Below are 15,332 nucleotides of genomic sequence, written 5' to 3'. Positions count from 1 at the left end.
TGCAGGCTAGGACAATCACTAATAAACTCAACAGGGAATTGTTGAGGGTAGTTTTGCTTGTTGTAGTTAAAACTACTGTTCTCCTCAAGTAGCCAGACAAAGTCACAGCCTGGTTCAATATGATTTATTGCCAACTATAGCGCTACAGGCCCCTGACAAATGCAAAATTTAGAAATACACAAACAATTACAACTTCAAACTTGATTACAAGTCATTAGCATATCAAAGATTTACATTTGCACATAAGTTATGTCTTTTAAATTTGATTTATTATTGTCACGTATTTAGATACAGTAAAAAGTTTCTTCTTGCGAGCATACAGACAAAGCATACCGTTCATGGAGTACACCCGGGAGAAGGAAAGGAGAGGGTGTAGGTTATAGTGTTACAGTCATAGCTAGGGTGTAGACAAAGATCTACTTAATGCGAGGTGGGTCCATTCAAAAGTCTGATGGCAACAGGGAAGAAGCTGTTCTTGAGTCAGCTGGTACGTGACCTCAGATTTTTACATCCTTTTCCTGATGGAGAAGGTGGAAGAGAGAATGTCCGGGGTGCACGGAGTCTTTGATTATGCTGGCTGCTTTTCCGAGGCAGCGGGAAGTGTAGACAGAGGCAATGAATGGGAAGCCGGTTTGCGTGATAGATTGGGTTTCGCTCATGAACCTTTATAGTTTCTTGCAGTCTTGGTTAGAACAGGAACCATACCAAGTTGTGATACATCCGGAAAGAATCACCTCCTCCATGATTATCCTCAACATCAGTGCCCCACAAGGCTGTGTCCTCAATCCCTACTATACTCCTTATACATCTCTAACTATGTGGCCAAATTCCCCTCCATCTCTATTTGCAAATTTGCTGATGACACAATGGTTGTGGGTCAGATTGCAAACGATGATGAGACGGAAAGATACAGAATCTGGTGAACTGGTGCGATGACAAAAGAACAAAGAAAAGTACAATATAGGAACAGGCCCTTTGGCTGTCCAAGCCTGGGATGATCATAAAATCATATGCACTTAGAATTCACATCCTTCCATTCCCAGCCTATTCATGTATTTGTCTAGTTGCCGCTTAAATGCCGCAATTATACCTGCTCCCACCACCTCCCTCCAGACAATCACCACTCTGTGTAAACAACTTGCCTCGCACATCTCTAAATTTTTCCCCAAGCATCTTAAACCTAAATCCCCTAGTACTTGACTTTTCTACCCTGGGAAAGAGCATCTGACTGTCCAGTCTGTGGATAATCTTTCTCAATGTCATCAAAACAAAGGAGATTATCATCGACTTAAGGAAGTGTAGCGGAGAACATGCCCTTGTCTAAATCAATGAGGATGAAGTGGAAATGATGGAGAGCTTCAGGATTCTCAGTGTCCAGATTACCAACAATCTGTTCTGGTCCCACCATGTGACACTGTAATTAAGAAAGCCCACCAATGTCTCTACTTTCTCAGGAGGCTAAGAAAATTTGGCATGTCCATTACAACTGTTAACAACTTTTACAGATGCAGCACAGAAAGCATCCTTTCTAGATCAAGATTGAAGGGTTGTGAACAAATCCCAATTTATCATGCAAATCCACTCACAACAATCGATTGGGTTTACATCATGCATACATAAGGGTCTAGTTATCCAATTATAACTTGTGCACATCTTCCTAATTATATTACCATCAAGCAATGATCGCTATATCTCTGACCAATCAATCTCCCTTTCCATTGTCCCTTGCTGTAAAGGGCAAACTTGAGCTGCAGCTGCACACGGTCCAATTAAATGTCCTTGACTCTTACCTGGGTCTGCTTTAATCAAGACCTATGGTTTTCACATAGCTTTCCCTGAGTGAGTGAGATACTGCCTACAGCTTACGTGATTTTTAAACTTGTGTGATTATTAACCCTTTCAGGAATGCAGGAGTAATGGCCTTATTTGGGTTAGAAAGTGGAACTTGTTATCACAAACAGTGATTCAGGAAAATAACATAACAGGCATTTAAAACAAAGTACAAAACACAAGGAACAGAGGACATATCAATGGAGTTAGATGAAGAGGGGTGAGAGGAGGTTTACATGAAGCAGAATACAGCAGTTGGGCCAAATGGCCTGTTTCTGCACTGCAAACACGATGCAAAGACAACCAAGGTATTCAGGAGAGAATTGGATAATTACTGGAAGAGAAGGAAATTGGAGAGCTTCAGGAAAAAGGCAGAGGAATGGGATGAGACCAATTGCTCTTGCAGAAAGCTAGCAGTGACACAATGGGCTGAATGGCCTACTTCCAAGCTGTGACTATTCTGTGATTCTATATAATATATTAAATTCACCCCCAGTATATGAAAGACAATTGATCTTCCAGAGATCAATCCTTTTAACTGATGAGACTCCTTACCGTGCCCCCCTCCTCCCCCCGCTCCCCTCAGTCCAACGCCGACATCTCCACATCATGTAATCCAGAGTGCAGAAACAGGCCAGTCAGCCCATCGAGGCTGCACTGATTCTCCAAAAAAGCAGCATATCCAAGCCCTCCCTTCCATCCATAACCCCTTGCATTTACTGTAGCTGATCTGGCACAGTCGTTAGCACTGCTGCCTCCGCACCAGGGACCCAGGTTCGATTCCAGCCTTGGGTCACTGTCTGTATAGAGCCTGCACATTCTCCCCATGTCTGCATGGGTTTCCTCCAGGTGCTCCGGTTTTCTCCCACAGTCCAAAAGATGTGCTGGTTAGGTGCATCGGCCATGCTAAATCATAGAATCCGTACAGTACAGAAAGAGGTTATTTGGCCTATTGAATCTGCATCGACCACAATCCCACCCAGACCCTATTCCCGCAACCCCACATCTTTACCCTGTTAATCCCCTAACACTAGGGTCAATTTAGCACAGCCAATCAACCTAGCCCGCACATCTTTGGACAGGGGGACAGCCCCTAGCGCTATGGGACAGCAGTGCTAACCACTGTGCCACCCAAATTCCCTCTCAATGTACCAGAACAGGTGGTGTGGAGACTAGGGATTTTGACAGTAACTTCATTGCAGTGTTAATGTAAGCCTACTTGTGATTTGATTTATTATTGTCACATGCATTGCGCGCTATACAGACAAAACATACCGTTCATCAAGAAGGAAAGGAGAGAGTGCAAATGTGGTGTTGCAGTCATAGCTAGGGTGTAGAGAAAGATCAACTAAATGCAAGGTAAGTCCATTCAAAAGTCTGACAGCAGCAGGGAAGAAGCTGACACTAATAAATATTCTTTTTAAATCCACCTAACATCTTTGGACTGTTGGAGGAAACTGGAGTACACGGAGGAAACCCACACAGACATCGGGAGAACGTGCAGACTCTGCGCAGTCACCCACGTCTAGAATTGAACCTGGGTCCCTGGCGCTGAAACAGTAATGCAAACCACCATGCCACCCTCACTCAATCACAATCTCTTCTGATCCTCCTGATGCAATATTCCAAAAAATATTGGAATTTCCTCAGAGATTCCATAAACTCTAACACATCATAAAATGCACACACTTGTACCTTTATACCAGCCTCAGGAGGTTCAATATTTAATTTATCACTTGCTAACTCTCTGAAAGACTTGGAATTTGTATCTGATGCCATTTTCCTCTTGGATTTCACCTGGGACGTCAGGAAGCCTAATGAAAACAAAAAGATATGTGCAAAGCCATGTGACTCTCTGAACACAATCAAGAACATTGACTTCACTTCTTGTGAAAAGAATTACATCCCAAATGCTTTTACCCTAATTTGCATCATACAAACTCCCAGAATCAAAGAGGTGGCTTGAAGGAGGCTGTTGAAGATCAAAGAGGTGAAGGGTTTCAAAGGAGAGAATCCCAGAGCGTAGAGACAAGATGGTCCAAAGATGCGCAGGTTAGGTGGATTGGCCATGGTAAATGTGTGGGGTTATGGGCAGAGGGGAGGGCCTGGATGGGATGCTCTTTCGGGTGCTGTTTAGCTCAATAATCGCCCTGATCAACACATCTTGGACACTTTAGTATGGTCAATCCACCTAACCCGCACATCTTTGGACTGTGGGAGGATACTGGGGCATTCAGAGGAAACTCATGCAGACATGGGGAGAACATGCAGACTCCGCACAGACAGTGACCCAAGCTGAGAATCGAAACTGGTGCTGTGAGGCAGTAATGCTAGCCACTGTTAAATTTAATCTGCACATTTGTAAACACCACCACCCCCTCCCGCCCTCCATCCCAGTTTCCCAGTCCTGGATTCCTGAGAAAATCTCCTGTATTTTAAGGGATTGTTTTTGCTGTTGTTGTCTCATCACTTAACAGACATCCATTAATGGGCATCCGGAGTGGCACAGCGGTTAGCACTGCTATCTCACAGTGCCAGGGACCTGGATTCAATTCCAGCCTTGGGTCACTGTCTGTGTGGCGTCTGCACATTCTCCCCATGTCTGTGTGGGTTTCCTCTGGGTGCTTTGGTTTCCTCCCTCAGTGCATAGATGTGTTGGTTAAGTGCATTGGCCATGCTAAATTGCCCCTTGGTGTACCCAAACAGGTGCCAGAGTGTGGCGACTAGGAGATTTTCACAGTAACTTCATTGCAGTGTGAATGTAAGCTTACTTGTGACACTGATAAATAAAACTTTTTTCTTGTTTAAACAATCCCATGTCACCACAACAAAGCTGCAGTGTTGTTGCTTTATTGAGAGTTATACCAAACAACTCTCCTTCATCAGGTGAGTGGAGAGGTAGGTTCACAAACACGGCATATCCCGCAATCTTCTTGGAGATCCTCTTCACTTTGAGCTGGCGGTTTGCAGTGTAGGTGGTAGCTATGATGTGGAGATGCCGTATTGAACTAAGGTGGGCACCGTGATATGCCGGGTTTGAGAATTCACCTCTCCACTCATCTGATGAAGGAGCAGCACTCCGAAAGCTCGTGATTCCAAATAAACCTGTTGGACTTTAACCTGGAGTTGTAAGACTTCTGAATGTGCCTCCCTGCAAGTGGCATTGACTGGATTCAAACGGTATCGACTGGTCTTCATTCCCAGTTAGAAACATAGAAATGTAGAAAATAGTATCAGGAGGAGGCCATATCATCAATGTTCCAGTGAAACTCAACACAAACTGGAGGAACAGCACCTCATCTTCCAGCTTTACAGCCTTCCAGTCTCAACATCGAATTCAACAACTTCAGATGACTTGCTCTACCCACCTCAACCTCTTTGTTTTCATTCTATTTTATTTAATTTTTTAGTTCTCTACCTTCTATTTCTTTATGGTTTTTCTTCATTTTTCTCCCCCCCCACTCTTTCCTTCCCTTACCTTTTCTCTCCCCCCCGCTTCCCCTTTTCTACATTCTACCTCTGTCCCATTTCCCTCCCCTTCCCCAACATCTCCATCTATCACAGCTTACAGCCTCTCTACCGTTTGGCCATTCACACCTTTTATTCTCTCTGTGGGCTGCCATTAGCAGCCTTTCCCCTTGGTTTCTGTGGCTATTTCTCATCTCTCATTCCCTCCCCCTGCAGGATAAATATCTCCCACTTTCTGTGCCTTTTAGCTTTGACAAAGGGTCATCTGGGCTTGAAACATCAGCTCTTTTCTCTCCAGACCTGCTGAGATTTTCCAGCGTTTTCTCTTTTGGTTCCAGCTTCACCTGTTTTCCCTCTTCTCGTAAAGCAGAAGGAAAGATTTTGATTCTTACCCATCAAGAAGTTTGAATGCATCGCGGTCAAATTCTGGGAAGAAAGTGTCAGCTTTGAAAGTATCCATGATGTTTGTGAGATAGATCCGGTCACAGGCTGGGTGTCTCATGGCCTCCTGTGGATGGAAGCAGACACTCGGTCACAGTGACTCACAGGACAGTAGCTGCTGGGCTCTTTACAAAGGGGATTTTAAAAATAATATATAAGCATCATTTCACACAACTTCCCTCTGCTGGAGTGAGTTACTCAGTTACTGGAAACATGAACTGGCTCCAACACTCCCTGCTCTCATTTCTCAACTCCACTCAACTGCTGCAGGACTAATCCCTCATTAGCTTGTGATTAGACAGCAGAAAGCAAGTAATCCCCATCATGTGATGTTATAAAGTGCTGAGGACAGCCCACTGTACAATAAACAATGTTGAAAATCAGCCCAGTCTGTTCTGAGACCTGGTGGGAGCGGGGGAGGACATAAAATGCTGGAGAAGCTCATAAGAATGGCATGGTGGCACAGTGTTTAGCACAGCTGTCCCATAGCGCCAAGGACCTGGGTTTGACTCCCAGGTTAAATTGCCCCTTAGGTGTTAGGGGAACTAGCTAGGGTAAATGCATGGAGTTTTGGGGATAGGGCCTGGATGGGAAGGTGGTCGGTGCAGACTTGATGGGCCGAATGGTCTCCTTCTGCATGGTAGGATTCTATGTTGAAACCATCAACTCCCCCAATGAACAGCAGAGCAGCAAGAGATGGAACACAACCTGATCTTTAAACATTCAATCATTTCAGTTCTTTATCTCATTGTTACCTCGAAGGGTTTGACGCCTCCTATGACCCATATAGTTTCGATTTCCTCGTTCAGGGGAGGCTGTGAAGCCAGGTCAATGGCGCTGAGCAGGTCTCGGCACAGATAGTTTGCATTCTTAGGCACAGAACTGATTAAAAAAGATAAAGTTAGTGTCACTCACTGTCCTGGCTGTCAACCATATTGCTGTGGCTCTGGAGTCACATGTAGGCCAGGCTGGGTGAGGAAGGCAGATTTCCTTCCCTAAAGGTCATTGGTGAAATCACTCGTGAAATATTTACTTGCTTTAAATTACCCTTCGTAAGATTTAACTGCCTCTACTTTGTTTTCTGATCAATGTACAGGAATTAAATAGGTGATGGCCTTGTGATATTATTGCTAGACTATTAATCCACAAACTCAGCTAATCATACAGTCCTGCAGTGTAGAAGGAGGCCATTTGGCCCATCGAGTCTGCACCAATCACAATCCCACCCAGGCCCTATCCCCATAATCCCATGCATTTACCCTGGCTAGTCCCCCTGACACCAAGGAGAAATTTAGCATGGCCAATCCACCTAACCCGCACATCTTTAGACTGTGGGAAGAAACCAGAGGAAACCCACGCAAACACAGGGAGAATGTGCAAACTCCACGCAGACAGTGACCCAAGCCGGGAATCGAACCGGGGTCCCTGGTGCTGTGAGGCAGCCGTGCTAACCACTGTGCTGCCCAAATGTCCTGAGGACCCGGGTCTGAATCCCCCTAGAGCAATGGCTTAGTGGAATTTGATTTCAATAAAAAAAATCTGGAATTAAGAATCTACTGATGACCAGGAAACGATTGTCGATTGTCAAAATAAACCCATCTGGTTCACTAATGTCCTTTAGGGAAGGAAATCTGCCGTCCTTACCCAGTCTGGCCTACATGTGACTCCAGAGCCACAGCAATGTGGTTGACTCTCAACTGCCCTTGGGCAACTAGGGATGGGCAATAAATGCTGGCCCAGCCAGCAACGCCCGTGTCCCATGGATTAATAAGAAATGATATTTTAGTCCCAAGGCCCTGTGTATGATAGGGAAGGAACTTCTTCAATTAACAAATGGATTGAAGTTAGTTTGACACTGACAGCGATATTTGTAATAAAGAAATGTGTGTGGCTGAAAACCCTACCTGACAGCGGAATGTTCCGGTCCTGCCAGAGCACCGTACCCCCCCAAACCCCCTCCACTATGCCCCCTACCCAATGCCCCCCATGGCGGGTTCCAAGGTTCCCCAGTGGTGCAGCTGGCGAACAACACAAAGGGCTGTAAACTTTGGTGGGACTGGTAGCAATGGCAAGGTGTCTCTGCCGTGGGACGCGCCACCACCCTCGGGGCGAGGTTGGGGGGAGCAGGGGGTGGGGGTGGAAAATCCCAGCCAACGTCTGGAAATTTACCTGCGCGCCCACCCCAGAACTGAGGGGAGATGGGGGGGCCGTGAGGCTCACAGAACAGTATTCTCCACTAGCCTCGGGGGCGGGGGGGATCTTAGGAGCCCTGGACAGGCGAGGTGGTAAAATTCCAGCAAAAGCCCTCCAAGCCTGTGCCAATCTCATTGTCCTATCTAAACCTGTATCCCTCTATTCCCCATCTGTTCATGCGTCTACCCAGATAAGTCTTAAATGTCGCTAATGTGTCTGCCTCGACCACCTTGGAATTTAATGTTGGCAAGTGTGAGGTGGTCCACTTTGGTAGGAAGAATGGTAGGAAGGACTATTACTTACGTGGCGAAAAACTGCAGCAGGCGACGGTGCAGAGGGACCTCGGGGTCCTTGTGCATGAGTCGCAAAAACCCAGCTTGCAGGTGCAGCAGGTGGTCAGGAAGGCGAATGGGATGCTGGCCTTCATAGCGAGGGGGATTGAATATAAAAGTAGGGAGGTCTTGCTGCAGCTGTATAGGGCATTGGTGAGGCCGCAGCTGGAGTACTGTGTGCAGTTTTGGGCGCCGCACCTGCGCAAGGATATTTTGGCCTTGGAGGGAGTGCAGAGGAGGTTTACTAGGCTGATACCAGACTTGAGGGGGTTGAGCTATGAGGAGAGGCTGAATAAACTAGGCTTGTACTCGTTAGAGTTTAGAAGAATGAGGGGAGATCTCATTGAGACGTATAAGATGATGAATGGGATGGATAGGATAGAGGTGGAGAGACTCTTCCCGCTCAAAAAAGACAGTAGGACTAGGGGGCACAGCCTCAAGATAAAGGGGAGGCGGTTTAGAACGGAGTTGAGGAGGAACTTCTTCACTCAAAGGGTGGTGAATCTCTGGAATTCTCTGCCCGTTGAAGTGGTGGAGGCTGCCTCGCTAAATATTTTTAAGAAGCGGGTTGATGGGTTTTTGATAAGCGAGGGGATTAAGGGTTATGGGGAGAAAGCGGGAAAGTGGAACTGAGCCACGACAGATCAGCCATGATCTTATTGAATGGCGGGGCAGGCTCGAAGGGCTAGATGGCCTACTCCTGCTCCTATTTCTTATGTATTCTGGGCCCCCACCACCCTCTGCATAAAAAACAACTGCCCCCGCGCATCTTCACGGAACCATTCCCCCCTTATCTTGAACTTGCGCCTCTTGTAATTGTCATTTCTGCCCTGGGAAAAAGCTTCCAACTGTTCACCCTATCCCCATCCTTCATAATTTTATAAACTTCTATCAGGTTGCCTCTCAGCCTCCGTCTTTCCATAGAGAACAATCCCAGTTTGTTCAACCTCTCCTCATAGCTAAAACTCTCCAGACCGGGCAACATCCTAGTAAATCTTGTCTGCACTCTCTCCAAAGCCTCCACATCCTTCTGGTAGTGTGGTGACCAGAAATGGATACAGTATTCCAAATGTGGCCTAACCAACGTTTTATACAAGTGTAACATAATTTCCCAACTTTTATACTCGATGGGAGGTGGTCGTGTGTGCAGGGGTGATCACCCACACAGAGCCACTCGTTAGTTGTTGCCAGGTTAGGTCGCAAACCTCTTTGATTCCCTTCTCAATTCTACCCACTTTCGGAAGGTAAAATGGATGAATGTGTTAAATAATAGTCCATCATCAGACCTATTTCTACCAACTTTCATTCAACACTCATCTGAAGAATGCCTGTTACCATCAATGTTTGCAAGGACCTTGGCAATCAGTGGATGGTTTGTCAAGGGCTGCCGCAAAGCAGCTGAGATGACAGGTGGACAACACTTGGAACCAACTAGCAATTCAATCCATGAAGAACTTACATTCCGATGATTCCAGGGCTCCAACCTTCTCCCCCTTCTCTCCCCGCCTCCTTCCTTACCACGGTGAACTTGAATTATCAGTTTCTGGTGAGGAGGATGAAGGTTACTTCCTTTGTGTGTTTCCTGCGTCCAATTTCTCTAATTTGCCACAATTTTGAGTCGTGTATAACTTACCTCAAAGTTCTGCTTAAAACGACACTGTAACAGTTTGGCAACAAGGAACGGTCTTCAACGGCACTTCCTTTTCCACAGATCACTAGATTTTTCTTGCCTGAAATCGAAATGTTGTAAAGTAACCTCCACAAAACCTGTTTCATTCAATTTGACAAAATAGCCAGGAGGCCATTCAGCCCACTGACTCGGTGCTGGCATTCTGCAAGGATGACACGGCGAATCCCACTATTCCCCATCATTTCTCCACAGCCCTGCAAATGTTCTCCCTATGATTGCTTATCCCATCCCATTTTGAAATCCATGATTGAACCTGTCTCCACCGCACTCTCGGGCAGTGCATTCCAGATTCTAACCACACGCTGCGTAAAAAGGTTTTTCCTCAGGTTACCATTGCTTTCTTTGATATTCACCTTAAATCAGTGCCCACTGCTTCGCAATCCTTCTGCCAAGGGGAACAATTCCTTCCTGTTGACTTTTACAGACCTCTTAATCATAAATGCTTTTATCAAAACTCTTCTCCAAGGAGAACAACCCACCTTCTCCAATCTATCATCAGAACTCTTTTATCCTCCAGGCCATTTTCTGCACTCTAAAACCTTTGTGTCCTTCCTGAAGGGCAGTGTCCAGAATTAGGCACCAATCCAGCCTCCCATCCATTGACTCTGTCTACACTTCCCGCTGCCTCGGCAAAGCAGTCAGTGTAATTGACAACTCCACGCACCCCGGACATTCTCTCTTCCACCTTCTTCCGTTGGGAAAATGTTACAAAAGTCTGAGGTCACGTACCAACTGACTCAAGAGCAGCTTCTTCCCTACTGCTGTCAGACTTTTGAATGGACCCACCTTGCATTAAATTGATCTTTCTCTACAATCTAACTATGACTGTAACACTACATTCTGCACTCTCTCCCTTCCTTCTCTATGAACAGTATGTTTTGTCTGTATAGCACGCAAGAAACAATACTTTTCACTGTATGTTAATACATGTAACAATAATACATCAAATCAAATCAAACCTGAGCAAAGGATTAATGCAAGGAGCCAGGAAACCCAGGATGGAGTTTAATTTAGACAAATGCAAGGTGATGCATTTTGGTAGATTGAACCAGGGCAGGACTTACTCAGTTAATGGTAGGGCGTTGGGGAGAGTTACAGAACAAAGAGATCTCAGGGTACATGTTCATAGCTCCTTGAAAGTGGAGTCACAGATGGACAGAGTGGTGAAGAAGGCCTCGGTCAGAACATTGAATACAGGAGTTGGGACGTCTTGTTGAAGTTGTACAAGACATTGGTAAGGCCACACTTGGAATATTGTGTGCGATTCTGGTCACCCTATTATAGAAAGGATATTATTAAACTAGAAAGAGTGCAGAAAAGATTTACTAGGATGCTACTGGGATTTGATGGATTGAGTTATAAGGAAAGACTAATTAGACTGGATTTTTTCTCTGGGGTGTACGAGGCTGAGGGGTGACCTTATAGAGGTCTATAAAATAATGAGGGGCACAGATATATCTTTTCCCAAGGTAGGGGAGTCTAAAACTAGAGGGCACAGGTTTAAGGTGAGAGGGGAGAGATACAAAAGTGTCCAGAGGGGCAATTTTTTCACAGAGAGGGTGGTGAGTGTCTGGAACAAGCTGCCAGAGGTAGTAATAGAGGCGGGTACAATTCCATCTTTTAAAAAGCATTTAGATAGTTACATGGGTACGATGGGTATTGAGGGATATGGGCCAAACATGGGCAATTGGGATTAGCTTAGGGGTTTTTAAAAATAAGGTAACATGGATAAGCTGGGCCGAAGGGCCTGTTTACATGCTGTAAACCTCTAAGATTCCATGATAGAGTTATTCAGAATTGGCAATGTTTGAGTTTAGCTTAAAGGGAGTCAGGAGCCAGAACAGGAGTTTGATTGTTGTTATTCTCTGCATCAAAATGCCAACATACCTGCAGTGGAGACGGAATTCATCTTTGAAAGAAAGTATTTAAATTCATTCCTGCAGGAAAGGATCAGAAATGTAATAAACAGACAGGATACAATGGGCAGCAGCTTATCTCTGTCATAAGTCCCAGGACTTGCACAGGGAATCACTGGGTGACCTCCCCGTCGATCTCAGAGAATACAAGCTCCCTGGAGATTGGTAATTAACTCACCAGGTGGAGCTTGTATACCCAGCCCTGTATAAAGCAGGACCCTGAGTGGGTCCATCATTCCATTGTCCTGGTTGGGAACTGTTTGTGTTCACCATAGGCTTGTGCTTTTTGTTTTACTTTATTTTGTGCAATGAAGCACTGTTCCTTTACAGCTGACTCCAGGAGTTATTATCACCTCCATTGAAGATATTCACAGCTTGGGGGCAGGGTCAAAGGGCCGAGTGGCCTGCTCCTGCTATCAGTTTCTATGTTTCAATTACAGGGTGCTGACTCCCACACTTGCCAGCCATTTGCCTTCAGCATGCCCTTGTATGGGACGGCATGTTGGCACAGTGGTTAGCACTGCTGCCTCACAGCACCAGGAATCTGGGTTCGATCCCCGGCCTCGGGTCACTGTCTGTGTGGAGTTTGCATGTTCTCCCTGTGTCTACGTGAGTTTCCTCCGGGTGCTCCGGTTTCCTCCCATAGTCCATAGATGTGCGGGTGAGGGGGATTGGCCATGATAAATTGCCCCTTAGTGTCAGGGGGTTTATCTAGGATAAATGCATGGGGTTATGGGGACAGGGTCTGGGTGGGATTGTGGTCAGTGCTGACTCAATGGGCCAAATGGTCTCCTTCTGCACTGTAAGATTCTATGAAAGAATTCACACTGACCACTCAGGGCAGGAAAGTAGCATTACGCCCGTTTGTTACAAGTTAAAACTTATCCCGTTTGACAATATGAACAGCTGGAATACTTTGTGCAGATCTAGTCTCCACACTATAGGAAGGATGTGATTGCACTGGACAGGGTGCAGAGGAGATTTACCAGGATGCTGCCTGGGCTGGAGTGTTTCAGCGATGGAGAGAGGCTGATTAGACCGGGATTGTTTTCCTTGGAGCAGAGAAGGCTGACGGGGAGCCTGATTGGAGTGTACAAAATGATGAGGGACACGGATAGGGTAATTAGGAAGGGAACTTTTCCTCTTAGTGGTTAATAACTTAAGGTCAGGGGCAGGAGGCAGGAGGTTTAGAAGGAATTTGGAGAAAAGTTTTCTCACCCAGAGGGTGGTGGGAATCTGGAACTCGCTGCCTGAAAGGGTGGTAGAGACGGGAACCCTCCCAATATTTAAGAAGTATTTAGATGAACGCTTGGAACACCAGAACAGACAAGGCTAAGGTCCAAGTGCTGGAAAACGGGATTAGAATGGATAGGTGCTTAGAATCATAGAGCCATAGAATCCCTACCGTACAGAAGGAGGCCATTCAGTCCATTGAATCTGCAGCAACCATAATCCCACCCCATGAATGGTATGCTCTGTCTCTGTAGCACGCAAGAAACAATTCTCTTCACTGTCTGCTAATACATGTGACAACAATAAATCAGATCAAACCTATCCTCTTGCATTTACCCTACCTAGTCCCCCTGACACTAAGGGGCATTTCACAGCACCAGGGATCCGGGTTCGATTCCCGGCTTGGGTCACTGCCTGTGCAGAGTCTGCACATTCTCCCCATGTCTGTGTGGGTTTCTTCCAGGTGCTCCGGTTTCCTCCCACATTCTGAAAGACGTGCTGGTTGGGGTGCAGTGACCCGAACAGGCGCCGGAGTGTGGTGGCTAGGGGAGTTTCACAGTAACTTCATTGCAGCATTCATGTCAGCCTTACTTGTAACTAATACATAAACTTTAACCTTAAAACTTTAGCATGGCCCAATCCACCTAACCAGCACGTCTCTCGGACTCTGGGAGGAAACCAGAGCAGCCGGAGGAAACCCACGCAGACATGGGGAGAACGTGCAGACTCCACACAGACAGTGACCCAAGCCAGGAATCGAACCCAGGTCCCTGACGCTGTGGGGCAACAGTGCTAACCCACTGTACCACCGTGCCTGATGGCTAGCACAGATAGAATGGTTCAGAAGGGCCTGTTTTTGTGTTGTGAAACACTATTACATCATTGCAAATTACCAGACTCAAATGCAGAACAGGCTGGGGCCGTTTGCGTGCATTTCACCTCCCGGGAGCTCTCTGGGTGGGTTATACCATGGGCTACTGCTGACTATAATGTGGGGATGGCCAGCTGTTATTTTCCCCAGCTTATTCCCGGAAAGGGAGATGACTGCGGCAAAGCTTTCTCCACCCTGTATCAAATCCCTCCCTATTCCGCCAGCACACGGACAGGTACGGTATAAAACTTTAACACTCACGGTAAATGCCAGGGCAGGCTCCCACAAATGCCGATCCCCATGTTACTGTCAGCTGCTGCCATGACCCGCAGGGGCTTCATTGTCATCCAGGGATGTGGACCAGGAATCTGGAGCGGCTGTAAACACACACAGACACACACACACAGCCTAGTTACACTCGCAAACAGGAAATTGATGCAAACTCACCCAATTATTTCTGTTGCCAAAAAAAAATTGCGTAAAGGAGATTTCAGTCGATATTGATATCACATTGATTTGACATTGATAACTGAGGCTGTAACGGGCTCCTGAGCGGTTTCAGTGATAATTCCGAGTACCCCCACTGAGAAACGAATACGGATTTCTTAATGCTAGTAAAAACATAATTTTTTTTTAAAAAAGTTTGCTGGCCCCCAATTATATAATTACAGCATTATCTGAACATGTCAGTGGAAAGTGAGATACTGGTGTTTTTAATTTCTTGCTTTGCTGTGTGTGAGATTTCTTCAATTTAATTTGTTGCCTGACAGCACCAGGGATCCAGCTTCGATTCCTGGCTTGGGTCACCATCTGTGTGGAGTCTGCATGTTCTCCCCGTGTCTGCGCGAGTTTCCTCTGGGTGCTCTGGTTTCCTCCCACAGTCCGAAAGACGTGCTGGTTAGGGTGCATTGGCCGTGCTAAATTCTCCCTCAGTGTACCCGAACAGGCGCTGGAGTGTGACAACTAGGGGATTTTCACAGTAACTTCATTACAATGTAAATGTAAGTCTAGTTGTGACTAATAAATAAACTTTCGACATAGAGCTTGTTTCCCAGTGTAGGACATTTTAGAATGAGAGGCCATAATTTTAGACTGAGAGGTGTCCGATTTAAAACGGAAAATAGGAGGAATTGCTTCACTCAAAGGGCCATGAATCTGTGGAATTCTCTATTCCAAAGTGCAGTGGATGCCGGAACACTAAACACATGTAAAGAGGAGATAGATTTTTAATTAGTAGCGAGATGAGGGGTTATAGGGAGCAGACTGGAACGTGGAGATGAGACCAGTCATGATCATAATGAATGCTAGAGCAGGCTCAAGGGATTGAAGTGCCTGCTATTGGGAGATGCCCCTCTCTG

At 46.1% G+C, this 15,332-nt stretch overlaps 1 protein-coding gene across 2 annotated transcripts; it reads right to left on the bottom strand.

Moving 5' to 3' along the window:
* Nucleotides 1-247: 247 nt before the first annotated feature.
* LOC145344293 (dihydrofolate reductase) lies at nt 248-14,380 on the bottom strand. 2 transcript variants are annotated; one of them, XM_080191361.1, is made up of 6 exons: nt 14,236-14,380; nt 11,842-11,891; nt 9,898-9,994; nt 6,495-6,621; nt 5,691-5,806; nt 248-3,644 (listed from the first exon to the last, which is right to left on the bottom strand). In XM_080191361.1, exons 1-6 carry the CDS (start codon nt 14,319-14,321, stop codon nt 3,563-3,565), a joined length of 558 nt encoding a protein of 185 aa, XP_080047487.1. In that variant the 5' UTR covers nt 14,322-14,380; the 3' UTR covers nt 248-3,562. The 2 variants fall into 2 exon arrangements, 1 of the variants encoding a protein (XP_080047487.1); XR_013886854.1 differs by having other exon boundaries at nt 3,558-3,644; nt 5,531-5,806.
* Nucleotides 14,381-15,332: the final 952 nt, after the last annotated feature.

This window comes from Carcharhinus amblyrhynchos, chromosome 6 (assembly GCF_965287045.1).
Source record: "Carcharhinus amblyrhynchos chromosome 6, sCarAmb.v2.hapA, whole genome shotgun sequence".
NCBI lineage: Eukaryota > Metazoa > Chordata > Chondrichthyes > Carcharhiniformes > Carcharhinidae > Carcharhinus > Carcharhinus amblyrhynchos.
This window is presented reverse-complemented; position numbering and strand designations above follow the sequence as displayed.